The 26628-nt window shown below is 61.3% G+C and overlaps 2 protein-coding genes and 2 long non-coding RNA genes across 4 annotated transcripts; 2 read left to right on the top strand and 2 right to left on the bottom strand.

Annotated features, from left to right (window-relative positions):
- Positions 1-1085: 1085 nt before the first annotated feature.
- Positions 1086-7536, bottom strand: SHD (Src homology 2 domain containing transforming protein D). The gene is made up of 7 exons (XM_045491550.1): positions 7263-7536; positions 5864-6215; positions 4780-4885; positions 4499-4687; positions 3378-3501; positions 2412-2531; positions 1086-1462 (listed from the first exon to the last, which is right to left on the bottom strand). The coding sequence occupies exons 2-7, from the start codon at positions 6158-6160 to the stop codon at positions 1276-1278; spliced, it is 1023 nt and encodes a 340-aa protein (XP_045347506.1). The 5' UTR covers positions 6161-6215; positions 7263-7536; the 3' UTR covers positions 1086-1275.
- On the top strand, positions 6758-15688 carry LOC123605127. The gene is made up of 2 exons (XR_006715588.1): positions 6758-7148; positions 14537-15688. It is a non-coding gene; the product is annotated as an uncharacterized LOC123605127 (long non-coding RNA).
- Positions 12973-25810, bottom strand: YJU2 (YJU2 splicing factor homolog). The gene is made up of 8 exons (XM_045491551.1): positions 25680-25810; positions 23778-23878; positions 21868-22012; positions 19688-19822; positions 17466-17647; positions 16382-16505; positions 13853-13997; positions 12973-13702 (listed from the first exon to the last, which is right to left on the bottom strand). The coding sequence occupies exons 1-8, from the start codon at positions 25701-25703 to the stop codon at positions 13590-13592; spliced, it is 969 nt and encodes a 322-aa protein (XP_045347507.1). The 5' UTR covers positions 25704-25810; the 3' UTR covers positions 12973-13589.
- On the top strand, positions 15885-16716 carry LOC123605126. The gene is made up of 3 exons (XR_006715587.1): positions 15885-16311; positions 16502-16566; positions 16676-16716. It is a non-coding gene; the product is annotated as an uncharacterized LOC123605126 (long non-coding RNA).
- Positions 25811-26628: the final 818 nt, after the last annotated feature.

The raw sequence follows: 26628 nt of genomic DNA, 5'->3' as shown, positions 1-26628 counted from the left end.
CGGGGGCGCCCAGAGAAGACTGAGGCGTGGCCTGTGGAGGGGAAGGTGCTGGACATCCCCACGGAGGTCCAGACGGGTCTATTTGATCTCTTTCCCGCAGACCCCCAGACCCCCAGCCACGTTTGGCCCAGAAGCCTTGCCCCAGCCCGGGTCCCCCCATCTCTACAGTCGGTGTCTCCCCTGACCCACGCCCCTCTGGGCAGCAGAAGCCAAGAGGGCTCCTTGAAGAGGGATCAGAACCCAGAAAAGACACCACCCCCCCTCCCCGCCAGTGGCCACGTGAAAATGTGACTGATTTCCAGAAGGGGTCGGGGAGCCCAGCCGCCCAGCCCAAGACCCGTATCCTCACCATGAGGCTGGATTCCTCCCTCGCCCCCTGGGCACTCAAAGGCTCGTAAAGAAAGGAAAGGCAGATTTTGTGGTGACTTGGGGAGCGTTAAAGATATCGGAGGGGTCGTCTGGGGGCCCCTGAGCCCCAGGACGCCTGGAGGGGTCCGCTGTGGTGAGGGGGCTCTGTGATGACAGGCCAGCTCCCTCCTCTAATCCTTGGAGGGTCACGTCCAATTAGCAGAGAAGTGATGCCCCCAACCTCTACCGGGCGCCTTGAGCTGGAGGCACCGCCCTCCCTGGGTAGGCTTGGAGATGGATGGCGAGGCGGGACATGGGGGTCCCTGGAATTTATCAGCCCCCGGGGGCTCTGGCTCCACCGTCACCTTGAAGTGACACCAGCTGGGACCGGCTCCCCTCCCCCATTTCTGCTGTTTCCATGGGGACAGATGTCCATTCTCAGCAGCATCCGGGCCACGGCTGCCCGCCCCGGCGGAAAGGAGGGGCCGGGTGGGGGCAGGGCTGGCCTGAGAGCCTCCCCCCCTCCCTCGGTTTCTCCATTTTTGTATCTGCCCGGGATCGGCTCTCTCCGGATTTTCATCTGACTTCATACTCACTCTCCCTGTTTCCCTCAAGCCCTCTTAGTTGTGGCCCATCCTTGTGAGCAATTCAGGCTTCACCCCCAGCCGGGGTGGGGGACACCCGTCTCCCTTCTTTCCCTGGGGCCGGGATCCCCGCCTCCCAGAAAGGACACTTGAAACGCACAATAACTTATTTATTTTCCAGGCCAGAGGAGGGCTGGGAGCCGCAGTTCTGTATCCTAGAACCCGGGAGAGGGCCAAGAAGCAGCCCAGGGCTTGGAGGGGCAGCGAGCGTCTCCCTCCGGCTTCCCTCCAGCAGCGACTCTTGGGCCCTCGCGGTGCAGGGCAGGGGCTGAAGCTCCTGGGCTCAGGGCGTCTGCACGACCACCGGGTACAGTAGGGCCAGGTGCTCAGCGCCCTGCACGGGCAGCGGCCGGGAGCTGTAATGCAGGACCAGCTCCGGGACGCTGGCGAAGGGGCCGCTGTGCTGACCCAGCACGAACTGGTTCTCTCGGGTCCGAGCGAACTTCAGGTGCAGGAAGCCCTGGCTGCCCCTGGGGGACAGGCATCGCAGAGCGCCTTGATCACCCCAGACCTGCTCAGGCTCTGCGAGCCTAAAGGCAGGCTGGAACACAGGCTGAGCTTTTTCTCCCAACCTGAGCCCGTGCCCTGCCCTTCCGGGGCTCCCCACCGGTTAACCTTCAGTCCGGGGTCCCTCTCCTTTCTAAACTGTCTGCCCAATGGAATGACCTTGAACCTCAGAATCATTGTATCCTTAGCATGAAGGAAGCGCTCCTGGCAGGGGCAGGATTGAAACCCATTCTCCAAGCTCTCTTCAACCTTGTTCTTTTAGGGATCTCACGCTCGGACGCCCAGCAGAGTTTGGGGGCTTGTTACAATCCGACACACTTAGAATCTTAGAGATTCTTAGAGAATCTTAGAGAATCTTAGAGAAATGCCCATAAGGGCCACTGGGAGAGCCTGGCCCCGATGGACACAAACGGATACAATTCAACTTTTGGACTGGAGGAGTTGGAAGGAAAGGTCTGGGGGCGCCCGGGGGGCCCAGGCGGTTGAGCTGCAAGTCGATTTCGGCTCAGGTCGTGATCTCACAGCTCGTGAGCCCGAGCCCCTCGTTGGAGCCTGCTTGGGATTCTCTCATTTTTCTCTCTCTGCCCCTCCCCCGCTTGCTCTCTCTTTCTCTCTCTCTCTCTCTCTCTTTCTCTCTCTGAAAATAAATAAACTTAAAAAAAAATAAAGGAAACATCTCACCCACATCCTAGACCTACTGGAGACCACGCCCTCTGGCCCTACAAGGCCCGCCCCACTGGTCCTATAAATCCCCTCCACTTTCCTGAATCCCGCCCTCCCCCACCCTCCACGGCCCCGAAAGCCCCGCCCACTGGCTGCTGGCGCCAGGCTTGGCTGCCACCGAATTCACCCGAAAGCCAGAGGCGGGCAGTTCTGCGACCCTCGGTCCCTCCAGGGGGGCTGGGGTCTCACCTGAGGGACAGGGAGCAGTCTTGGGGACTGGTCTCGCTGAGCCGCACGAGGTAGCTGCCTTCCTTGCAGAGCGACAGGAGGCTCTCAGCATCGGCCCGGCTCAGTGGGCCGTGGAACCACCTAGGGGGTGGGGACAGATGTCTCCTCAAGGGTCATCCCCCTTCAAACGCACCCTGGGGCCTGCCTCCAGGCAAACAAGTGACAAAAATTCCCCCCCGGGTTTCTCAGGGGGAGCCTGGTTTCCAGGCAGCTGAGCCCAGGTCCACGTGGAGCCGCTCCCCCCAGTCCAACAGATACACCTGACCTTGATCTCTACAGCCTCCCCAGGCGAGGTCCCCAGTGTCCTGTGTCCCCTTCCCTAATCCCTCAAACTGAAACCACTTGCGTGGGGCTTTCACGAGACTTGCCACATCCCGTATCCCCACCCACCTGTAGCATCCTTTCCCGAATATTTCCCTGTAATGTGCTCGGGGAGAGGTTAGCGGTTGCGAGCGGGGGGCTCAAAGGCAGACGAGCGCCCAACAGACTCGGCGGTTGTGTGCATGGAAAGACCCTCCTCCCCCGGTGCCCCCTTCTTCACCAGTCAGTTCTGTGTCACGGTTTGGGAACAACCGTGATAAACACACAGGCTGGTGCCCTCAGGGCTGGACTCGGCGGGCTGTTAGGGACTGCCCGGAGGAACCGCTAGGCTGCAGCGGCCCAGAAAGGACCCGGACTCCCCCAGCTTGCGCGCCTAGAGGTTAAGTGACTTGCCCAAAGCTGCACAGCCAAGAGACGCAGGGCAGAGATGTGAACCCAGAATCTGATGCCAGGGGGAATGACCTAGCTAGGTGTCTGTCACAGGGGCAGGCTCCGGTCCCCAGCGAAGATGGGCAGAGGAGAGAACTGAAGTGAACGAATGAGTCCTAGGAATCTGCAGCTGGTACGAGATGGGGAGGGTCCTCCAGCTGGAGCTTTCCCACTCACGGCTGTTTCTCCAGGGGCAGGGCCGGGTCCACGCGCTCCGCGGGCTGGGGGCTTCTGGATGCGGGTTTCCGGAGCTCTTTGGCTGAGCCTGGGGTCCTTTCCCACTCCGGGCCGTCGAACTGCACTGGAGGGGGGAGGGGGACGGTTAGAGAGGACACGGTTAAGTCCAACCCCACCCGGGAGGGGCGGGACCGGGGCAAGCCAATGCACTCTCAGTAGGGAGGCGGTGCCAGCTTGGGCAACCTATCAGAGTCCCCCCAGTGGGTGGGGCCGGGCTTAAGGGCTGGGGCAGGATTGGCACAGGAGCAACCAATCGGCCTTCAGGAGAAAGGGGTGTGGTCACTCAGGTGTGCTGGCTTGCAGGGGCGGGGCAGCTCCACGAGGGACCAATCTGAGAGCAAGGGGCGGGGCTAGAGGGGAGGGGTGGTCATTCTGCAGACTCTGGCCAAGTCCTGGAGCCCAGAGCCCCGCCCCCACCATGGACAGGTAGAGTGAGGCACTGAGCCCCAGTGTCCCTCCGGGTCACACAACTTCTGGGGCCAAGCTGGGTTTGCACAACTCTCTCTGGCCCACGTTATTTTATTTCTTAAAGCTGACCGTTCGGTTACCCTCTTTACAGAAGAGGAAACTGAGGTCAGAGACTTGGCCATGCTTCCCCCGCTCAGGACCTGACCCCAAGCCCACCTAATGACAGTTACTAAGAAATGCTACCCTCTCCCCCAACAGCACTTTCTACCACTCGCTTCGCACGCACCCTGTTCTGTAGGTGCTAGAATGACCCCCGTTTGAGGGGTAAGGCAACTGAGACTGAAAGATAAAGTCTCAAGTGAGTGACATAAACCCAGGCCTAGCCTATCCCTGCACAACACTGAGGATAAAGAGTCGGTTCCATCGCCCTCTAACGGTGTTTCTGCTCCCAAGGAAGATACAAGTTCTCCTAGGAAGAGAAATGTATGGCTATCAGTCCTTCACACTTCAGTGAGAATGAGTAAACTATCACGGTGGCAGGCGACTGGGGTCTATTTTGTACGTTGAAACAGGGGGAAAAGACCAGATCGAGAAATGGAAGGGTGAGGACATTCAGGGCCCGTGGAAGGTCAAGGCCTGGGTCGGAGGGGCACCTGCAAACGCCTTGGAGATGTGGTCTTTCTTCCACTCCCAGGGCTGGTCATACTCATCCGCTGGCCGCTCATCCTCCTGAGGCAGCCGGCTCTGGCGAGGTCTCCTTCCAGAAGGGGGCCCATCTCCTGGCTCTCGGTCCTGCTCCTCATAGGGGGTGTCATACAGCTGCACCCCCTTGCACGGCAGTTCTGGGAGGCCGAGAACACTGGTCAGTGCCCACACCCACCAGGGACCCTGCCACCTGCCCCCAAACTCTCACCACCCCCCCCCCCCCACTCACCGCTCACGGCCCTCTGGGCATCGTAAGGCTCCATGTAGCCATCATCTGAAGGTGGCGGATGAGGCTGGGCATCAAAGGGGTCTGAGTACTCGGTGTCGAGTTCCAACTGGAGACAGAAGTAAGGAAGTGGCCCGAGGGGAGTGGGGAGACTGAGCCCAGCGGCGGACACCCCCTCTGGAGGGATGGCGCCCCTCTCTGAATCACCTAACCCTTCCGCTCCACGCGGCTCATTTTTTGCCGGGGTTGGGAGTCCTCTCCACCTACCCACCAGGATTTGTGCACGGACGCCAGCTTCTCCTCCTCTCTGCCTCCGTGCAGTTCTGACTCTGACACACAGCCCTGCCTCCCTCCTTCAATAATTGTTAATGCTTGTCAGATGAGGAAAGCAAGGCACAGAGAGGGCAAGTGACTTGCTAAGGGTCACACAGCAGGCGAGTAGGAAGCAGGGTTGCAGCCCAGGCTGTCTGCTTCCCGGAATCCCCGCCTCCTCCTTCCTCTCTCTGTGCTCTTAAACCACTGGGCTCTTCACACAGTCTCTGGCAACCCTCCTCAAATCCTTCTCTGTATCCACGGAGGGTTGGGGCCTGCCCCCTCATCCTCTAGGGAAAATACTGAAAAAAGCATGGGCATTGGCGGCAGGCCTGGGTCAAGTTCTACGGAGCTAGGGCCCTGCAACCTTGGGCCAGATGCTTCCGTGAGCCTCAGTGTCCACTTCTGTGAAATGGGAATAATAGCGGAGGAGGGGCATTTATAGTGGAGGATGTCCCAGGGCTCGGCAGGGCGGTACGGCGGTGATCCCCTCGGATCTGTTTGGGGAGCTGGGGGGAGAGGACGAGAGGTGTGAGCAGGGGACAGGAGGACAGGGGGACAAAGCGGGCCCAGAGAGGCAGTGGGACCACCAGCGCCGTGCATCGGAAAGGGACAGATATCAAACTCCATTCAGCAGGTGGAGGACTGAGGAGGGCCTGGCTGGGGCCCTGGCCTCCCCATGAAACAAGCTTCCCCAAATCCAGGCAGCCCAGCCTGGCCCTCCCGGCCACCCGCTCTCCTGGGGCCACCCCACCTCTGGGACTCAGCCACGCACCTCTTCCCCAGGGCTGCCCAGCAAGACCTTGGCTCTGGCCATGTCTGCAGCTTCCACCTTGATGAGCCGGTGCTTGGGAGAGTCGTACTTGGCGTCTCCGAGGCCCTTCGAGTCCCCGGCGCCGGCGGGGTCGGACTCCAGGCGGCTCTCCGAGTCCTCATAGGGGTCCTCGAAGTCCAGATTCTTCTGTTCCCGGTAGGCCCTCAGGATGTCGCTCTCCGTGTAGTCGGGGGTAGGCGGCTGCGGAGGGGGCCTCCGACCGCCAAAGCTCAGGTAGTCGCGTAGCCACTTGGCCATTTGTGTGTGTGTCACGCCAAACCTGGCCACCGTCAGAGGGGGACCCACATGCCCCCTTTCTCCGAAGAGTTCCCGGGGGGGATGGGGGAGGAGACGGGGGGGGGGGAGGAGGAGGAAGAGGAGGAAGGAGAGCAAAAGTCCACCTTAGCCCGGCTCCGCAAGGACGGCGCGGAAAGGGGGCGCCCCGCAGGGCCCTGAACGCCGAGCGCCGGGTGGCCGGGCCAGGGCGAGGGGCATCCGCGGAAGCGCGCGGAGTTTCCGCGGGAAGCGCGGTTCCCGTGCGCCGCTCGGCCGCCCGCCGCCTCCGGGAAGCTCCGGGATTCCCTTCTGGGGTCTGGGGTCGGGGCAAGCGCCGCCCGCGGGCGCCCCCAGCCCCGGCTCAGCCCGGACGCCTGGGTGCTCAGCGCAGCGGGCGGGCTCCCCCGGGGCGCGGGCGCCGCGCGCAAAGTTGGGCCACGGGGACGGTGACCTCCGCGCGGCGCATCCTTTGTTGCGCTCGTCTCCGCTCCGGGGGGAGCCCGGGTCCCGCGGCCCCCGGCCCGGCCGCCTCGATCCCACCCCAGCCGCCGGCACAAAGGGAAATAAAACCTCCTCCAATCCCCCTTCACGCTTTCGGAGAGACTTTACCCGCCGCGGCCGGGAGGTGGGACTTTGGGGAGGGGGCGCGCGGGCGGACGCCCCAGCCCCTGCCGGCCCCCAGCCGCGTCCCGGGCAGCGACGTCAAGGCTTCCCCGCCTCCCCCTCCGCGGCTTCCCCCGCCCCCTCCGCTCCCCCTGCGCCCCCCTCGGAGGTGACTGAGACCTTCAGCTGTTCTGGGAGGGGAGGGGAGCCGCTGCCCGCGCTGGGAGGGGGGGGGTGCGGGGCGGGAGTCGCGGGGCCGAGGCCGCGGCAGCTGGACACTGACCCGGAGGACCGCGGCTGGCAGGAGCGAGCGTGGAGCGCGGGAGGTGGGAACAGACGGGACTGACCTTGCTCACGAGAGCGAGAGGTGCAGAGGCGGGGGACGGGGCGGGGAGGGGGGGGGGGCGCGGAGAGGCGGCGAGGTGGAAATTGGCCGGGAGATGGGGGTCTGGATTTGGCCGCGAGAAGGGGTGAAACTGACCGGCAGAGGGGGTGAGAGCCACCACTGTTGAGGGTTGAAATTGAGCCAGCCTCTGGCGGCGCAACTGACCAGCAGACTGTTCCAGAGGTCACTGGCTAAAATTGATATTGATGCTGCGGAAGCAGGCGAGGGGCGACGGGGAGGGACGGGGGCCTGGCGTCCCCTTCCCAGGAGGACGCTTCTCTGCACCCCCCACCCCAGGAGACCAATTGCAGCATGGGGGAAGGGGGCTGGGGCAGCTGGCCTGGGAAGGGAGATGCTATCTGTGCCTGGCGCGTGTCCTCAGCATCTGTCCCTTTGTGGCTTCTGGGGGTGGAGGCAGGGAGGGGGACGGAGACGAGAGGGGTCTCGCCTGGCCTGGCCGCCTGTTGGCAGCTGCGGCTGTCGGGGGGCCGGGAGGGGGGGGTCCGGGGCGTGGGGTGGGGGTTGGTGAGGACGCTAAGAGGTCTGGGGCAAGGGGAGCGGAGAGGTGTGCTGGCCAATTCCAGAGCAAACAGGCCTTTTCTTTCCTCACAAGGGGGCTTGCTCAGCTCCCGCTCATGCTGAAGGGAGGGGTGATCGGGAAGAACAGGACTCCGGGTTCCCTTCTCCCAGTGCCCCCCTCCCCCAGGGCGGGCAGGTGCCTGTGGCTGGGAGGGGGGTGGGGAGGATCAGAGAGAAGTCCGGAGCTGACAGTGAAAGTGCCCCTGGGGAACGACAGTGGGTCGGGCAAGGTCTATGCTGTCTGCGCCTAGCTTTCCTGGTTTGAAAAGTGGGGCTTCTAACAGGAAACCCCCCAGGGAGCTCAAGGAAGGCTTGCGGAGAAAGGAGTCATTTTTTTCCCCCATGGGGAAACCAAGGCACAGAGAGGGGGAGGACTTGCTCAGAGCCAGCCCGCAAGCTCATTGCCTGATTTGGTTGGGCCGGGGTGGCACTCGAGACCCAGCAGAGTGTCTTTGTGAAATTAGTGGTTCCCCGTCTCCCGCCCCCATGCACACTGTTAGCCCCATTCTGCAGGCCGAGAAACTGAGGTCCAGAGCTGACGAGGCAAAGCCTCTCAGCGCAGCAGAGGCCCCATGGGCCTTCCTCTTTTCTGCTTTGGCCGTGTCGCCCACATGAACCTGTTGAACTCGGTCCTCCTCCTGCAGCCCATCCGGACGCCCCCACCCCGCCCCGCCCTCTCCGATCAGCGACAAGGCAGCATCCCCCCCCCCCAGGGACTGCCGGGGAGCACGGCGGGTAATTGTCCTGTTTTCTGTCAGCCGCGAGGCAATTCCCAGCTCGGGGACGAGCCGTTGACAGATCTCATCAAATCCGAGCCCTCTCCCGGTCGGATAAATACGAGCCGTCTGAGGTATAAATATTTGAAAGGGGCCTTCTAATTACAGCGTGTGTCAGAAATAGCAATTAGAGGCCCCGGAGGCAGAATCAAACGGCGTTTGACTTTCCTGCGCTTCTGAGCTGGCTGCTCCTGGGGCCGGCCCCCCCCCCCCCCCCCCCCCCCCGCCTCGTCCTAAGGAGAGGAGCGGGGAAGGGGTTCTGGGAGGAGGGAGGAGCGGGAGACGGTGGATGCCGACTGCCAGGCTGGGGGTCTGGCGACCTTGCGGCGTGCCCTTGAAGAGCCACATAAACTCTCGGTTTCCGCTTTTTCACTGGGAGAGGAGGGGGCCCGCTGTGTGGACAGTGGGGAGCAGGTGGGGTGGTCTGGGGGTGCCTCCCTTCCCCCAGCACCCGTGGTCCCAGAGGCAGCGTATCAGGGGCGTCGCCTGGGTGTGGCTCAGTGTCTGGAATCCCAGCCCTCCTGACCTTGGGTGGTGACCTCAACTGTTTTCCCGTCTCTGAGATGGGACAATGACCGCTTACCTCTGTTGAGCGCTTTCGGGACGCCGTTGGTGGCACCTTGTTTTTTTTGTTTTTGTTCTTTTTTTTTTTCCTTTTGACATACAGTTCACATACCCAGTTTACCCACTTGGCGTGTGCGTTTCAGTTTGGGCATGTTCTCAAGATCGTGCAACCGCCAGCACGAATTCCAGAACATTCCCATCACCCCCAAAAGGAACCCCATCCCCATCAGCAGCCTCTGACTATTCTCACCACTTCTCCGGCCCCAGCACCTCTAATGCACTTTCTGTTCCTGGGGGTGAACTGCCCTGGACATTTCACGCACAAGGAATCACACACGATGTGGCTTTTTGTGTCTGCGTCACGTTTTCAAGGTCCGTCCACGTTGTAACAGGTGTGAGCGCCTCGCTCGTCTTATGGCCAAATGATACTCTATTGCATGGCACACAGTAGGTGCTCAGTATATGCTTTAGGTGGATGGGATCTTAAGCAGCAGCCAGATGGGGGCCCTGGCTGGGAGCTGTCCCGTCACTCTTGTCTCATGGAGCAGCCAGTCTGGAGGTGGGAAGGGAGCCAAGGCACCAGGATAAGAAAGGACCCTTGGGGATGGCTCATGGGGAGGCCTAAACACTCCTACCTCAGAAGACTCAGTCTGATGGAGGATAGGTGCCTGCCTAATAGGCTCCCAGTCTGATAGGGGAGGCATGATCTGACGCTCTGAAACATTCAATCTGATGGAGGAGGTATGGCTCCGACCTCAGGGGCTTCTACTCTGATCTGAGAGACGTGGCCCTGCTTTTAGGTGCCCCTAGTCTAATGGAGGAGACGGGAGCCTGTCTTTAGGAGTCCCAGTCTGATGGGGGAGGCATGGTCCCAACTTCAAAGGCCCCTAGTCTGATGGAAGAGACACAGCTGTGTCATCACGAGTGGCCAATCTGATGGGAGGGGCACGGCCCAGCCCCTGGAGGCTCTGTCTGCAGGAGTCGCCGCGGAGCATGGTCATTAAAGGTGTAGCCTTGGAGCCTTGCGGCTGCAAACCCAGGCCCTGTCCCTCGCTCATTCTGAGCCCTTGGCCAAGGAGCCTCCCCTCACGGGAATGAGCCAGTTAGAGCTTGGGAAATGGGCCCTTTGTGCAGTCCAGGCTCAGGCAGAGCGGGCTGTTTGCAGGGGGGGGCACCCCCACCAAGTCCTCTGATGTACCGCAGCCCCCAGGGGATTGATGGAGGAGATTCCGGATGAGGCCTGACAGCTCCCCAGGATGACAGACACGGAGCTAGTGAGCGAGCAAGCGAGCGCGTGGGGAAAGGGGGAAGGGCAGGCTCTGGAGAGCAGGAGGGGGGGTGCAGGGGGTGTGGGGGAGAGGGGGCGGGTCGAGGCTGTGCAGGATCCGAGCACACACATACACCAGACACAGATGCATGCTATCCTTCTGCCGCTGGACCCTGGGCACCCCCACGGGAACGGGGGCCAAGAGCAGACCTGCTCCCAGGCCAAAGGGTGGGAGAACGAGGCGTGAAGGTCTGCAGGGAAATAGAAGAAAGATCCAGCGAAGTAGGGGGTGGGGAGGGGTTATAGAGCGGGCAGAACTGCGGGCCTCTGCTCCCTCCTCTGTGAATGGGGAGACACCCACTTAGGCCACAAACATCTGTTGAGCACCTACTTAGTGCCTGGATGGTCTTAGGTGCTGGGGATACACCCGTCCACACAGCTACCCTTGCAAAGCCCATTGTTGACAGGGCGCCTGGCAGGTAGACCCTCGGCGGACCTCCAGTGACCCCAAGCTGCTGGTGGTCACAGCCATGTGTAATCCCCTCCCCGTGAACGTGGCCGGAACCTGCGGCTTGCTTGCGGCCAGCGTGACAGGGCAAAGGTGATGGGATACCACTTCTCAAAGACTCCTGTTGTGGTGGCTTTCTGAAGCCAGCTGTCGGAGGTCCCTGTAGCCAAGCGCCCTGAGGGTGGCCTCCGCCCAAGAGCCCGTGAGGAGCCAGATCCTGCCAACAGCCACGTGAGCGGGCTTGGAAGGGGATCCTGCCCCAGACGGGCCTTCAGATGAGACCGCAGCCCCGACCAACATCTCAGTTGCGGCCACGAGACCCTGAAGCAGAGAACCCGGCAGAACCACACCCACATTTGTTGTTTTCAGCTGCTACCTTTTGAGAGATCTTGTTAGGCGGCATTAGCATATACGGGGGGTGGTGGGTAATAAACACACCTCGGGCCGGCAACCCCTCAGGCCGCCATCTCGCCCTGCTGTGTGTTCGCCCAGACTTATCACTGCCTCCGGCACACACGTATTTCCTTTCATATCTTATCGTTATATTTAGGTGGGTTTACTATCTTATCCCCCATCTTCCAAAAATAATGTCACCGTTACGAGTGGGGACTGTTTTTTCTTCGCTGCCATTGTCCCAGTGCCTGGAACAGATCTGGGCACAAAGTAGGTGCTCAAAAAAAAAAAAAAAAAAAAAAAAAAAAAGCTACGTGAGCTCAGAAACTTAAAGGAGTAAATCTGCCCAACAGCTTAGCACGGGTTTAGCAAACGGTGAGTCCTTCACAAACGTTCGCTACCATTACTCACCCAACCGGATCCCGTGTACTCCGTCCGGTGTGCCACTGAGAAGAGGGCGGCTGGCGGCCGTCCTCAGGGGGACTTCGGGCAGCAGGGCCGCGGGCACAGCGTGAGCCTGGAGGTCAGGGTGAGGAGGGGTCCCGGCCACCCTCCCGTGGAGGCTGGGTGACCCAGGCAGGGGTGGGCTGACCTGGTGGCTTTGCGGGTCAGAGTCCCCGTGCAACTCGGCCACTGCAGAGCGAAGCAGCCATGGTATGTGCCAATAACACTTTATTTACAAAACTAGGCTGTGGGCCACGCTGGGCCCACCGACCGTAGCTCGCTAACGTAGGCGGTAGGATGCAGTCGATACTCAACCCTGGTAACCGATGGCACGTGTACGTGGCTACAAGTAGGGTGGCCCCAGAACAGGGACGTCTGCAAGGAGGAATCAGAGCGGACCAGAGAGGCCCAGCCTCCTGCCCTCTTCCGGCTGGACGGTTTACTCTCACCGCTGGTCTGAACAGGCACGTCGCGGGCGTCACGGGCGTCGCGGAGTGTGGGGAAAGCAGGCAGCGGTGTGCTAGTAAGCGCCTCGCAGCCGGCCTCTGGCGGGGGGTGTGCAGCTTCCCAGCATGCGTGGACTTCCGGGTGTAAATGCTCCAGCCACGGCCGAGTTCAAGCCACAGACGCGATGTGGCAGCGGCGGGTGGAACTGGGAGCGGGGCGCCTTCTCGCCAGGCGCGGGTGAGCAGGCTCCCGCCCCCCACCGGCCCTGTCTTCACAGCGGAGGCCCCCGGGTCCTGATCGGAAGCCCTGGCTGGATCCCAGTTCACCTCAAGTCACACTAAAGCACAGAAACCATTGTAGGAAAGCAGAAAGCAGACCCCCAAAGCGGGGGCTTTTCCGGGCGCCTGGGTGGCTCCCGCGGTGGTGATCTCACGGTTTGTGGGTTCGAGCCCCGTGTCTGGCTCTGGGCGGACAGCTCAGAGCCTGCTTGGGGTTCTGTATGTGTGTGTCTCTCTCTCTGCCCCTCCACCGCTCGTGTTCTCTCGCTCTCTCTCAAAAATAAACATTAGAAGGATTTGTTTAATTGAAAGAAAAAGTGAGGGCTTTTCATCTCGCAAACAGCGAGAAGCACAAAGCCTCATTATCAAATGCCGAGTGAATGAGAGGAGGGCTGACGTCAGCGACCCAGGGAGGAGCGGCAGGAGAGATGGGGGAGGGGGGGTGTCAGGTTGTGAAGGAACCTGGTGGGAACACAGGACCTTCAACTAGACGAGGCTGAAGAAGAAGAGAATTACACCAGAGTTGACAGCCGGCAGCCTTGAAAGAACGTGAGCTTTGGAACCAGGTTTACTAGTCACGTGACCATGTCAGCTATCTAGTGCTACATAACAAATCATCCCCAAACTCAGGCCGATCAACAAACCCTGATCGACTCAGAGCTTCTGAGAGCCAGGCGCCCACGCTGGCCACGTGTGCTCCCGCGGCCCCGCCTCAGAAGCTGGCGGAAGTGCCCAGGCCAGGCGGCAGCTTCCTTTCACTGGCTTGCAGGTTTCGAGGCAGGAGGGGGCGGAGCTAGCGCGTGGGCGGGGCCAGCGGGGGGCGGGGCCCCAAACACCGCCCAGCCCTCCCTGCCATCCAAGGGAGGCCGGGGAGTACCGCAAAAGCCTGCTGGAAGCCGAGGGCTGTTCCAGGGATGCCACAGCCCCGGAAGGAGGGCCAGGAGGGCGGCAGCGTGAGCCAGGGACCCCGAGGTCCCCGAAGCCTGGTAGGTGGGGGGACAGGGGAGAAACCGAGTCCGGGGGTGGAAGCCCTCGCTGGCCCGACCAGCCTCTGAGGACATCTGTGTTTGTCCGCTCATGGCCCTGGTTGGTGCCAAGGCCTCCTGCCGACCAGCAGCTGACTATGGACATGTGACCTTGACCCGGAGAAGGGCCTGGGCAGGGGTCTCAGCTGCTGCCGCTGCTGTCCTCGCTGTCCGAATATGCCCCCAGCTGGCTCAGGGAGGAGGTGCCGGGCGTCCAGGGTGCAGGGTCAGCCGCCTTCCCGCTCTCCCTGGCGCCTGGGAGAGAGGCGAGAGCGCCTGGTAGGGGGCGCCCCTCCCTCGCCCCCCTCCGCGGGTTCCCAGCGCGCAGCAGCACCGGGGGCGCTGCTGCCACCTGGCGGCCCTCTGAGGCGCCGCGCTCCGATCCCGGGACCCAGGGGCACCTACCGGGGGTGGGTGACGCCTGGCCCTGCCTGGTGCTGCGACCCGGGTCTGTTTTCTTCACCACGACTAGGCCTGACAGCGGGGGCCTGTTGCCAAGGGTGCCGACGCTCCGTTCCCAGCTCTCCGCCTTCCTCTTGGCTTTTGGAGCCTGGGGGTAAGCGGAGGGGACACGAGTGAGTGAGCTGTCCCAGATCCCCCCTTCTCCGGCACATCCTAAGTCACACACCTTCTCACCTCCATGCCTTTACTCACTCCGTTCACTCCACCTGCCCTGCCCCTTTTCCTCTAATGCATTTGGCGAACTCCTACTCACCCTTCAATACCCACCCAAGTACTGGCAACTCTGGGAAACCTTTCTCCACGGTTCAAGCTCAAGTGAGTGCTGTATTTCCACGCCCCCAGCACCCTTTCACCCTTTACTGCCTCATTACGTATCCCCCCCATCCATCCATGCCGTGGGTTCCTGTCCTGTTCACAACTGGGTCCACAGTGCCACACGTAATTCTTGGCAGGAAGATGCTCTATCAATATGTTTGATGGAAAGAGGGGAAACGGAGGCATCCACTTTCGGGACTAGTTAGGGGAAGGCAGAAAGGGGCTCAGCCTCACATCCAGCTCTTCAATCGTACTGGGAGGAACCCCTTTTGTCAGTTATGTTGAAACAGAGAAACGAATCCCCTGGATCAGGAGGTCCTGTCTGAGCCTGGCGCTGGAGCTGCCCTCGCGGGGCCCACCATCTGAGGGAGGACGGAGGAGGGACAAGAGTAGGTCACCAGGACAACACCCGTCTTGACAGAAGGACATCAGCGTGGCACGACAGTGGAGGGGAACGGCAGCCACTGTTGACAGGGCGGTGGGGACAGGTCTCCTCAGAGAGGGGACCCGGGCTGACATCAGAGCGAGGAGGAGGAGCTACAGGCAGAGATGCGAAGGGGGCTTCGGGCAGCCCTGTCTGCGTGCCGGCCGGGGCCCTGAGAGCGGCGACCAGGACAGACGCGGCCCAGCGGGGGACAGAGCAGCTTTCTGACCCGGCATCACTGGACGGTCTCACGCGGCCCCCACAGCAGGCCGGCACCGGCGCTTGTGAGCACTCGTTCGAAACCCGTCCCTGCCAGCTGCGCTCACTGCCCCTAAACTGAACCGAGAACACAGGGACGGACAGATGAGCTTCCGTAAGGGTCTTGGTGAACGTCTGCGAAGTCTTGACGGAGGCATATTGTGCAAAAGGAAGGTCGGTTGTCACACTAGGCGTGAACGAGACACCTGTGACGGGGCTGGGGGGGACCGGACATTGATGAAGCCTTCAAAGATTAACGGATGACAGGGCACGACCTCCAGAGCCATTCTCTCTGCTGACAGTCAGGGGCACCTCAGCGGGAGCATGGCTACCCCACGGAAAGACTACCTTTCCCATCCTCCTTTGCAGCAGGATGTGGTCAGGTGACTCGGCTCTGACCAATGGGATGTGAGCAGCAGGATGTGCAGAACCCAGGGTGCAGCGGCCCCGGGCCCGGAAAGTCCCCCTCCCCTGCCCGCCCCTCTCCTCTCCGGCCAGGATGTGACGGTGGCACCGAGACACCATGCAATGAGGGCACCCCCTGCCCCCACCCCCCACCCCCGCCGACAGCAGAACCAGGAAGAAGGCAGGTGCCTGGGCCCCGTGCTGTGGGGCCACCTTCCCTGTCCGGATGGCTGTGCACAACTGTCACTGGAGAGAAAAGTAACCCCTGTGCAGTTGAAACCCTTGTTACCTGGGGTCCTATCCACTGGCGGGGCTTGCAATCTAGTACCCCGGACCACGGATACATTTAAATTAAAATCAACGATTTCCCTCATTAACCCCCTTCTTCAGTTAACAAACCAGAGTGGCCTAGGGGCGCCTGGGCGGCTCAGTCGGTTAAACGTCCGACTTTGGCCCAGGTCACGATCTCAAGGTTTGTGAGTTCGAGCCCCGCGTCGGGCTCTGTGCTGACAGCTCAGAGCCTGGAGCCTGATTCACATTCTGTGTCTCCCTCCTTCGTTGCCCCTCCCCCTGTCTCTTGTCTCTCAAAAATGAATACACGTTAGAAAAAAAAAAAAAAGAGTGGCCTTGACCTTGGCGGATAAGACAGCTGTGGTGCAAAGTCCACCTGCCACATCCTTCTCTCCCCTCCTTTCTGCCAGCACGGGCCGCCTGCTGCCTCCCGGGCTCTCTGCAGCTCCATGAGGCCAGGAGATCAGTCCAGCCAATGAACTTCGAGGGGCTGACAGGCAAACATCGGTGTTCTCAGGTCTCCACCTTTGAGGGTCTCGCTTGTTTCAGCGGCTGAAGCAGCGGCCGGTAAAGCAGAGCCCGTCTTGACCGTGAAGTTTTACCGGCACGTGACCACGGCCACTCATTCCCGCAAGATCCAGGGCTGTTTGGGGCCGCGACGGCAGACTTGAGCCCTTACGACCCACGCGGTCTGGCCTTTGGAGACCAGGTTAGGCCGACCCCTGGCTCACCCTCTCAGACTAACCCGAGAACACGCGGAGGTCCGGGCGTGCACTCACCTCCTCCAGGATGGCGGTGGGGTTGGGCCGCGGGGCCAGGCGCGGCGGGGCAGGAGCAGCAGCGTCCTCTTCTGAATCCGAGTCCTCCAACAGCCTTCGTTTCCGGGCTTCCTCCACCAGGGCCCTGTGGGACGGCACGGGTGCCTGGCATGTCCTGCCGGGGCGCGCTGCCCCTCCTGTCATCGGTGAGTGCCGGAGGCGGGGTGGGGGCACACAAATGCCTTAAAAACAACCTTCTCCGGGGGTGCCGCGTGGCTCAGTGTGTTGAGCATCCGGCTCTTGTTCTCGGCTCAGGTCGTGACCTCGGGGAGATCGAGCCCCACGTTGGGCTCCGCACTGAGTATGGAGCCTGCTTGGGATTCGCTCTCTCCCTCTCTCTGCCCCTCCCCTGCTTGTGCTCCCTCTTTCTCTCAAAATAAACACACGTTAAAAAAAAAAAAAATCTCTGTCCCCTGAGGGCAGCGAGTGGTTGAGTGCTTGGCCGATGGCACCAGCTACCTGAACCCGAACCCTGGCCGGGTGACTCGGTCGGGACCGCGCCTGGAGGGCCCCACACCGCAGTCCTTCGACTGCCAGAACGATCAGGACTGACCTCAAACCGGTGCCCGGCACTCAGCAAGTGCCGGATAAACATACACCCTTCTCACTGCGGACCACCGTATCGCCGACCTGCCCACGCCACGGGGACCTACTCCGTGCCCCTGTCCCAGGCCCTGCGAATGCAGACACCCAGCCACCTCAGGTGCTGGAGGCGGGAGGGAGGGAGGCCATAAACCGGGAGACGGTGAGTCAGCGAGAAGGTTCCACGGGGGTAGGTGCCGTGCACAAAGTGTGAACACAGCAGGCCGGGCCTGAAGCTCCTCCTGGCAGATCACCGAACCCGGGCGGGGCCTTGGGGACCCCCGACACAGACGCCCTGAGAAAGTGAGACGCGGGGGGAGGGGGGGGATGGGGGAGGCCTCCCGGAGAAGGCGGCCCTTGAGGGAGCCCCGGGAAGACCTGGAAGGGGGGTGTTCCAGGCAGAGGCAGAGCCGAGGTGGGTCGGAGCACCCTGGCCCCCGCCCGCCCCGCCCGGCCGACTCACGCGGTCTCCCTTTCGTCCTCCTCCTGCTCCCGCTTCCGCCTCTCCTCCTCGGACAGGCGGTGCTGCCGCAGCATGGCCTCAAAGTCCACGTGCGCCTGCCGCTGGTTCAGGTCCTTGAGCTCCTGCAGATTCTCCAGCACCTCCATTTCCAGCTTGGAGTCCTTGGTTCGGTTCTCCAGCACCTGGCGGGCAGGACACGGGCTGCGCGCACCTGCTGGGGCCGTGGGGCTCGGCCCCCGCCAGGGAGAGACCCCCCCGCCCCACCTCCATCCACAGCGCCCGTTCGGGGGCCCCCTGCCCGAGCTGCACCCATCTCACAGCTCCGAACACTGAGGCCCGGGCACGGGGCGTGGTCATCCGAGGCCGCGTGGCTGGTCGGCGGTGGGGCCAGTCGGCCTCGGCTGCCAGCCTGGCTCCAGCATGAAATGATACATAGCAAAGAGGAGGGGCGCCCGGCCGGCCCAGTCAGTGGGGCGGGCGGCCGGATGTCAGGGTCGGGACCTGAACCCCTGTGCTGGGCACGGAGCCCACTTAAAAAAAGAGTTACAAAAAAGGTTAAAAACAGACACCCTGAGCCACTGTTGTGTGCCAGGCTGAGATGTTTCCAAACGGAAGGTCACTTAATCCTTGCGATAGCTGCGTTTCTGTCGAGGCTCGGAGGGACGAGGCCAGCCCACCTCTCCCAGACAGGGGCGTCGGGAGCCGGGCACAGCCGGGTGTGGGGCCTGCCCTTGGCCGCTTCCTGGCCGCGTGACCCTGCGCTGAGCCTTTGGGAAGTGGCGGTCCTGGGGGTTTCAAAGTATATCCCCCGATTCTTCGAGGTTCCTCCCTTGAAAGAGCGGAGCCTGAATTCCCTTCCCGCGAGTGTGGGCCGGATTCCGTGCCCCGCTCCTAGGGAGCAGAGCATGGGAATGATGGCCTGTCGCTCTGAGAGCGGCTCCTTTCCCGCTCTTCTGGATCCCTCGCTTTGGGGAGGGCGGTGCTGCGCTGTGCGGGTGCCCAGTGTCGGGGTGGGGTGGGGGGCTCGGGCAGTGCAGTGGAGGGGCCCGCGTGGCAGGGACGGAGGCCCCTGCCAGCTCCCTGAGGGCGCCAGCATGGAAACAGCCCCTCTGGTCTCGGTCGAGCCTTCAGAAGATGTGGCTTGACCGGGACTTCATGAGAGACCCCAGGCCAGAGCCCCCCACCCCGGCTCAGCTCCCTGGGGCTCCTGACCCTCAGAAGCTGTAGGATCACAGATGTTTCTTAGGGAAAGTTGCAGTTTTGGGGCGACTCGCTAGGCTGTAACCCCCGGGGCCGGCGTGGGCGGACAAGGATGGACGCGACCACGCAGGCAGCTCCGGGCACACGGCAGCCCCTGCAGAGCGCGCCTCCCCGCCCCCGCCACCCTGCTGAACCCGCCACATCAGGTCCCCCGCGGCAGCTCAGAAACCTGGCAGAGGGGCGCAGGAATACCCGGCATCATGCGGGTCGGGGAGATCGGAAGGGGCACAGATGCTCTCTTTTTTCTGAGAGACACAACACAAGGCACAGGGAGGCCAAGTGCCTTGCCCAAGGCCACACAGCCAGCGAACGTTCAAGAGAACGGTGCCTCCCACGCTTCTGGGCGCCACGGCCCGCGGTCATAGGAGCCTCCTGCGCTAACACGGCGCCTTGTGTTCTCCAGTCCGACCTCCTGCCTCCCCGTATCACCTTCTTCTGGCTGCATGACCATCTGCCACCAGCTCAGTGGCTCAACACAGCACGAATCTCCCCGTCTGCCCGCTAGCGTGGGCCAGGAGGCCAGTGCCGCGAGGCACGGCTGGGTTCTCCGGCAGGGTTTCACCAGGCTGACGGCAAGGGCCGGTGGTCTCATCGGGGGCCCAGGCCGCTGGCGGAATCGGTTCCTTGCGGCCGAGGGACTGAGGGCCCCGCTGTCTTGCTGGCTGTTGGACGGGGGGGCTGCTCCCAGCTCCCGGGGGCCGCCCACTGCTGCCTGCCAGGTGGCCCCCACCCCGGGCTTGCTCCCACACGTGGCCCAAGTGCTCCGGACCCAGATCAGGGGGCTCGGGCGGCAGGGCAGGCCCTGGATGAGCTCTCTTCCCTGAGGGTGACTGGCAGCCAATCTCACAACCGGATCCCAGGAGTCGGGTCCTGTACACGCAGCCCCGGGACCGCGCAGGGTGCGCGAGCGGCAGGCGGGGGGTGGCGGGGCGACCTGGAGGGCCGCGGCCCGGGGGCTCTACCTTCATGGGGTTGTTCAGCTCCTCGTCTTCCCGCTCCTTCTGCACCCGCTTCTCCTCCTCCTCCAGGAGCTTCTCCGCCTGGAAGTTCCGGGTGGCCCCGTGCTCCATGCTGTAGTCCGTGTTCTCTGGGTCTGTCTGTAAGGCGGAGGGAGTGGGGGGGGGGGGGGAGGACAGACGTCAGTCCTGTGTCCTTGGGCGTCAAGAGATCCTGCCAGCCCACAGCCCGGGACACCTTCTCTCATGCTTCATTCCTTCTCGAGCCTGTTCTTTTCTTTCCTTTTTTTTAAAAGTTTATTTACTTATTGAGCTAGTTAGTTTATTTTGGGAGAGAGAGAGAGAAAACTAGAGGAGGAGAAAGAGGGAAAGAGAGAGAATCCCAAGCAGGCTCCAGGCTCCGAGCTGTCAGCACAGAGACCCACGCGGGGTTTGAACTCACGAACCCTGAGATCATGACCTGAGCCGACGGTCGGAGGCTTAACCGGCTGAGCCGCTCGGGCGCCCCTCCTTTTCTTAACACTCGGCTCGTTTGGTGCTTTCTAGAGCTCCCGTCCCCTTTGCCAAAAGTGCCAAATTCTGTAGCCTGGACTTTCACACCTCCCTCTACCCGCCCTCTGCCCCCCTGCCGCCTTCCACACGATTGCAAATACGAGTCTCTGGGTCTTTGCGCGCCTCCTGTCTTCCTGTCTGCTGTGTGCGTGTGCGCGCGCACGTATGCATCTGCCGTGTGTGCGCGCGCCTTTCACAATTCTCAATCACATATCGCGTCCGTGCACAGCGTGCACCTGTCTGCATTTATAAAACGGAGACAGGGAGGAAATGTAAGCTGGGCTCCTGGACGAGACCCCCGCGCCGGAAAGGTGGCATTGGGGAAAACGCGGAAATCTACATGGCGTCCCGAATCTGTTGGCTTCTGACTGCGACGGAGGCCCGGGGAAGCGGGGGCCGCTGACGGGCGGGGAAGCTGGTGCGGGGCAGACGGGACGCGCTGGGCTGGCCAGGCCGCTCCTGTGTGTCTCCCAGTATCCCAAATAAGCGCCGCAGCGCTAAACCAAAAAGGGCCGGGTAGAGGGTGGTCGCTCCGCGCGTGCGCGCGCGGCACTTCTCCTGGACGCCGTACAAGAAACCTCCGAGCGACCGTTTCCACGCACGGGGCCCGGCCGGGCAGAGGAGGGGGCCAGATCTGCGGGTGCGGGGCCTGTACTCCCGTCTGAGCTGTGTCTACCTCACACGGGGACGCGCCCGCCCTCCATGTCCCCCTCGCTACGTACTCGCCTGAAATTCTCCACCAGGAAGCCCGGTTTCTAACATTTTGCCACAGTGCCTCTGGTCTTTAAACAAACTCATGCAGGGGCGCCTGGGTGGCTCGGCCAGTCGAGCGTCGGACTCTTGATGTCGGTGGGGGTCGTGATCTCACAGCGCGTGCGTGGGTGGGAGCCCCGCATCGGGCTCCGCGAGGTCAGCGCTGGGGGGGGGGGGGGCCCTGCTTGGGATTCCCTTTCTCTGCCCCTCCCCCACTAGCGCTGTCTCTCTCAAAGGTAAATAAAATAAACTTTAAAGAATTTTTTTAAAAATTTAGGGGCGGCTGCATGTCCGACTTCGGCTCAGGTCGTGATCTCACCGTTCGTGGGTTCGAGCCCGGCGTCGGGCTCTGTGCTGACAGCTCGGAGCCTGGAGCCTGCTGGGGATTCTGTGTCTCCCTCCGTGTCTGCCCCTCCCCCGCTCACATTCTGTCTCTCTCTCTCTCCCTCTCTCAAAAATAAAGGTTAAAAAAATATTTTTTAATACGGAGTCATCAAAATATGTAATTCTTTCAATGTCCTTTTTCTTCATTTTACCCAAATCTTGTTCATTAACCCAAAGGGAAGAACGTACGGGGAGAAGATAGTAGGTAAAGACGTGAAGAGAGAGCGGGAGGCTCTCCTCGTCCTCTCCCCAAGTTCTCGCACAGTCGTGATGGTTACCGGCCACACGACTCCTCACCGCATGGTCACTAGCTCCCCGAGCCCCTCGTTACTGTACATGTGGGTGGCTTGTGCGTTTCCGCCCTTACGAACGATGCTGCTGTGAACAACCCCCCAAAATGCCTGTTTCCTGGGGATAAAGTGAAAGGGGGACTCCCTGCGGGGAGAGGATGGGCGGGGAGCCCCCGAGGGGGCAGGGCCAGCCCGGCCGGCGTCTACCTTGAAGGTGATCTCTGCCAGGCAGCGCGTGCACTTGATGTAGAAGCGGAAGATGGGCAGGCCCAGGTAGGCCTCGTTCTGCACGGTCTCCTTGCGCGCATTGAACTTCTTGCCCTTGTAGATGTATTCTCCGCACGTCTTGCACCTGTGGGGCAGGACAGTGGGACTTGTGCCACCTTGGTACCCAGGTTCCTGCGGTCGGATGCGCGGGCATTCTGGCGGATGGCTGCTTGCATACCTCCAGGGACGGGGAGCTCCCTCCCTCCCACGGCAGCCGGCCTCAGATTCCCCCCATCTTGCCCGTTCTTCCTCCTACCTGCCTGGGTCTTGGTCCCAGGGTCCCCTTCTGGGGAAGCACCCGGGCGATCCAGACCCTCTGAGACTCGCCGGTCACCCGCTCCCGGAAGCCTGGCTGGCGCTCATGGGGCATCCTAGCCTCCACAAGGTTCGGTGCCACCAGGAGGGAAGCCACAGGAGCCACACGGAAGCTCCCGCCAGCCTGCCCTCACTCAGGCCCCGTGCTCCCCAGGCGCAGCACCCCGGCCTCCTGACGGTTCCTACAAATACCCCCAGCACGGGCCGCCTCCGGGCCTCTGCCCTGCACTTCAGAGCCCAGGACACCCTTCACCTTTCAGACCCCAGCCCTGCTGGCGTGTCTTCTGACGTGTCCCTGACCACATCAGCTAAGCAGCCTCCCTTCCTGCCACCTACTCAGTCACCCTCCCTCATGCCTGATTCACACGTCGTCCCATGTACACCGGGCGTGAATGTGCCCGAACACTGGGTTATTATCTCCACCCCTTCTGACTGTGGGCTCCGCGGGCCAGGGGCTCGGCCGGTCTCCTTCCCCGCAGCATCCCTGGGGCCCAGCCTGGGCCCTGGCACACAGCAGGCACCCAGAGTGATTGCTGAATTAAAAACAAAACGAATGAACGAAGGAGAGCGAGAGACAGACTAACAATACATAAACGCTGAATTTCACTCAACCAGGGGTCTGTGACGGTCGGTGTATCTAACTTCTACCTGCGGAAACGTGAAAATCTGTAGGACTCAGCATCGGGGAGGCGGTCGCTGGGAAGCAGGGCAGAGGGCAAGATCTGGGGACCGTGAGGGAGAGGGGATCACGGAAGGGGTCAGATGGGGGGCAGGAGGGCCTCTCCGAGGAGGTGAGATTTTTTTTTAAGATTTAATTAAAATAAGTAAATAATTAATGTTTTGAGAGAGGGAGGGCGTAAGTGAGCAAGGAGCAGACAGAGAGAATCCCAGGAGGAGCAGAGACAGAAAGAGAGAGACAGCGAGAGAGAGAGAGAGAGAGACAAGCAGGGCTCACCCCAAGTGGGGTTCGAGCTCACCCGACACAGGGCGTGAAGTCACGAACCCTGAAATCATACCCTGAGCCAAAGTCAGATGCTTAACCGACTGAGCCACTTGTGTGCCCCAAAGATTTCTTGTTTTTTTTAATATTCATATTTTTAAGTTACTTATTATTTTTTTTGTTATTCTCTACACCCAATGTGGGGCTCAAACTCACAACCCTGAGATCAACAGTCGCATGCTCTATGGACTGAGCCAGCCACACGTCCCTGAGGGGGTGAGATTTAAGCCAAGACCTGAAGCGTGAAGAAGCACCAGCCACGTGAGAGAAGAAGGAAGACGGTTCCAGGCAGAAGGAACAGCTCGTGCAAAGGTCCTGGGGTATGAAGGAGCTTGGCTGTTGTGAGGAGGTGAATTAGTACCCAGGGCCCCATCTCCGCTTAACACACTTAACTACCAACGACCAAGATCCAGGGGGGTTAATCCTGAACTGTGAGGAAGGTGACGGCTGGTCGAGTCACGTGCTCACTGGGATGTCACATGGGGGGGGCACATGAAGAGGCGCACGGGGGGGGGGGGGGGGGCGGGGCACTCACCTCATGTTGAAGGGAGCCATCAACCTCACCACGTACTGCCGATCTTTGGGGAGCTTGAGCTTGGGGATCTTTGACGGGTCAAAGTCAGGCGGGTAGTATTTCTGTGGGAGGCGAAAGCACCAGGGAGCTGTTTGAGCCACAGGGAAGGGCTCTGGGGACCGCCAGACCCAGGTCCCCAGGACCGCCCTGGCGTTTGATGACTTCGTGTGACGGCTCCTAGGACTCCGCGTACGCTCGTACTTATGGCAACCACTCGTTACGGCAAAAGGACACAGAGAGAAATCGGCAAAGGAAACAGGGTGTGTGTGTTGGGCGGGGGGGGGGGGGGTTCCGGGGAGACTAGACACACTGTTCCAGGGTCTTCTCCCAACGGGCTCACACAGGACGTGCGTGATTACCCCAGTAATGAAATACGACAACACACGTGACACGGTGTCTCCCACGGAAGCTCACGGGGACCCAGTGCCCAGGGTTTTCGCTGAGGGAAGGTCACGCCGGCCCCACGGCCTCGCAGGTTCTGACGTTCTAGACTCCAGGAGGAGGGCCCACGTGCAGCGTAAACCACGTTGTTCGTACAGAGTTTGAGTCCGGGGAACCATTCTCATCAGGGAACGGTGGGAACCAGCCTGAGATTCAAGTTCCCGGATGCCAGCCAAGGGTCCACCCTCGCCGGCCAGACTTTCTGAGGATGGCAACCCCAGTTCTGCTGTCTTAACTCCGGCACGGGAGGCTGAGGTGGGGCATACGGGGAAGGCAGTTTGGGGTTACAAAAACAATGTCAACGGACAATCAGAAAACACGGCAGCTTGTGTTTTGGGCACCTACGAGGCGCCAGATGCCACGTGGAGCACTGTACCTGCCATGTCCCACAGAATCCTTGCAAAGACTCTAGGAGACGGGGTGCGACGTCCCCATTTCACAGAGGAGGAAACTGAGTCCCGGCGGGGACAGGACTCTGGGGGAAACAGCGGTACGGTGGTGCATAGGTTACGGATCCAGGGACCTGGGTTGGACTCCTCCACCCCGTGGCTATCACCCCTCTCTCTGGGCCTCATTCTCATCTGAATGGACATAACCCGTCCACCTCCTTGATGCGATGTGCGTGCCACTAGCGCAACGGCCGGCGCACAGAACTATCCACCAGTAAATTAGAGAAACGGTTCCCAGTTGGATCCTCAGGATGGAAGGACTTTCAGGGACACGAAGTCCAGCACCTGAACTGGACTGCGAAGGGGCTGGGGGTGCACTCCTAACATGAATGTTTAAAAGATCAGAACGTTGAGCCGCAGGAAGGAGCATCAAACCGACCCTGCAGATCTGGGCTCTTGGCCTGACATCCTGGACTTACCCCCCCGCCCCCAGGCTGGGGAGCTCACCCCCTGACATTCCTGAGGGGTGGGGGGTGGGGACAGGAACTCGGAATTCAAGAGCTCTCTTTTCCAGAAGCCGCATCCTGACTTCTGAGCCCCCCTCCACCTCACAGAAGTCCCCGTTTCACAATACAGCTAGGAGGCTCCCCCACCAGCAGAACGGGAGGGCTGAGCAAAGCCAGACCCGTATGTGGGCGGGGCTTCCGGGAGCCACGGCCCTGGGGCGTGGCGTGGGGAAAACACCGGTACTCTTCAAGGCGAACCCCCCCTCCCAGGGGAAATGATTGGCTAATTCCCTTCGGAACATCCAATCAGAGGACGTGACCTGGTAAATAGCCTAAGCTCCGCCCCCAAACACTGCGAAGGCCCACCCCTCACGGAAGGTGATTGGGAGGTGTCTGAAAGCCACGCCCTGCGGAAGATCGTTGGAGAAAAGAAAAAGGTTCCAATAGGAAAGTACAGGAAGCCCACCTAGGCCGGAGCTCCGAGATGTCCCCTCTCGGGTAGAAAGCCCCAGTCACCAAATACTTACGTTTAAAACTTTTCGCTCCGACATCTTTGCCTCCTACTCCTCCCACAAGGGCCAGAGGACCGCTTAGGCTCGGTGTTCGCCGAACTTCCTTAACCGTCCCTCGTATTTCCGCTGACGTCACTTCCTTCATTCTATTACTGGTTGGAGCATACGCAGGTTCCCTTGTCATTGGCTCAGATCCCCGCCTGTCAAGACCCGACTCCGGCTATCTCTTCTTCCGAGTGGCAACCTCGGTAGTTGGCAACAAAAGCTCCGGGAGCCGGCTGATTGGAAGTTCAAGGCGCTCCGCCCCCTAGAGGTGACCAGGGGCTCCTAAGTATTCGGTCGTGACGCGCCGTGGCCGCTGCTCGAGACATTCCCTACTGTTTGCTCTTTCTTGGAGCGAATAGCGAGGTCGGCGTTGAGCGCTTAGGCTGTGTGTTGGGCTGCGGGGACCCACACGTGTTCCCGTGCCGCTCACCTGGGGACTGGAGTCAGCGCCCCCGGGCTGCACGTGTCCGCAGAGGAGCACTCTGGACGCCACCCCGCCCAAGTTTACCTGGAGTCCCCCGCAGACACTCAGAGACCAGGCTCCACACCCTCCTCCCCTGCGCGCGCGCGCGCGCGCGCGCACACACACACACACACACACACACACACACCAGCTCCCACACCCATCTCCCCTGCACATGCACGCACACCAGCTCCAAAGCCACCTGCCTTGCACACACCAGAGACACAGACACACATGCACGCACACCAGCTCCCGTACACACATCCCCTGCACACACATTCACCAGCTCCCATACCCAAACACCTGGTGAGGGATCTGGGGATAGTGCAACAGGGCAGTGTTGGGACAGTGGAAAGAAGGGCTCCCTGAGATGGTGTATGAGCTTCCTGTCGCTGCTGCGAGGTTATTATCACAAGCTCCCTGTCCTAAAACCACACACGTTTACTAGCCTGCAGT

Source organism: Leopardus geoffroyi, chromosome A2 (genome assembly GCF_018350155.1).
Source record: "Leopardus geoffroyi isolate Oge1 chromosome A2, O.geoffroyi_Oge1_pat1.0, whole genome shotgun sequence".
NCBI lineage: Eukaryota > Metazoa > Chordata > Mammalia > Carnivora > Felidae > Leopardus > Leopardus geoffroyi.
The sequence above is the reverse complement of the archived record's forward strand: the minus strand, read 5'-3'. Positions and strand labels throughout refer to the sequence as shown.

Coding starts and splice junctions, on each gene's coding strand:
- SHD (XM_045491550.1), bottom strand. CDS start 6,160: ATGGCCAAGTGGCTACGCGACTACCTGAGCTTTGGCGGTCGGAGGCCC. Junction 4,688..4,779: donor TGCCCAGAGGGCCGTGAGCG/GTGAGTGGGGGG, acceptor TCGGCCTCCCAG/AACTGCCGTGCAAGGGGGTG. Junction 1,463..2,411: donor GACTGCTCCCTGTCCCTCAG/GTGAGACCCCAG, acceptor CCTGTCCCCCAG/GGGCAGCCAGGGCTTCCTGC.
- YJU2 (XM_045491551.1), bottom strand. CDS start 25,703: ATGTCGGAGCGAAAAGTTTTAAAC. Junction 23,879..25,679: donor CGGAGCGAAAAGTTTTAAAC/GTAAGTATTTGG, acceptor CGCCTCCCACAG/AAATACTACCCGCCTGACTT. Junction 22,013..23,777: donor ATGGCTCCCTTCAACATGAG/GTGAGTGCCCCG, acceptor CCTGCCCCACAG/GTGCAAGACGTGCGGAGAAT.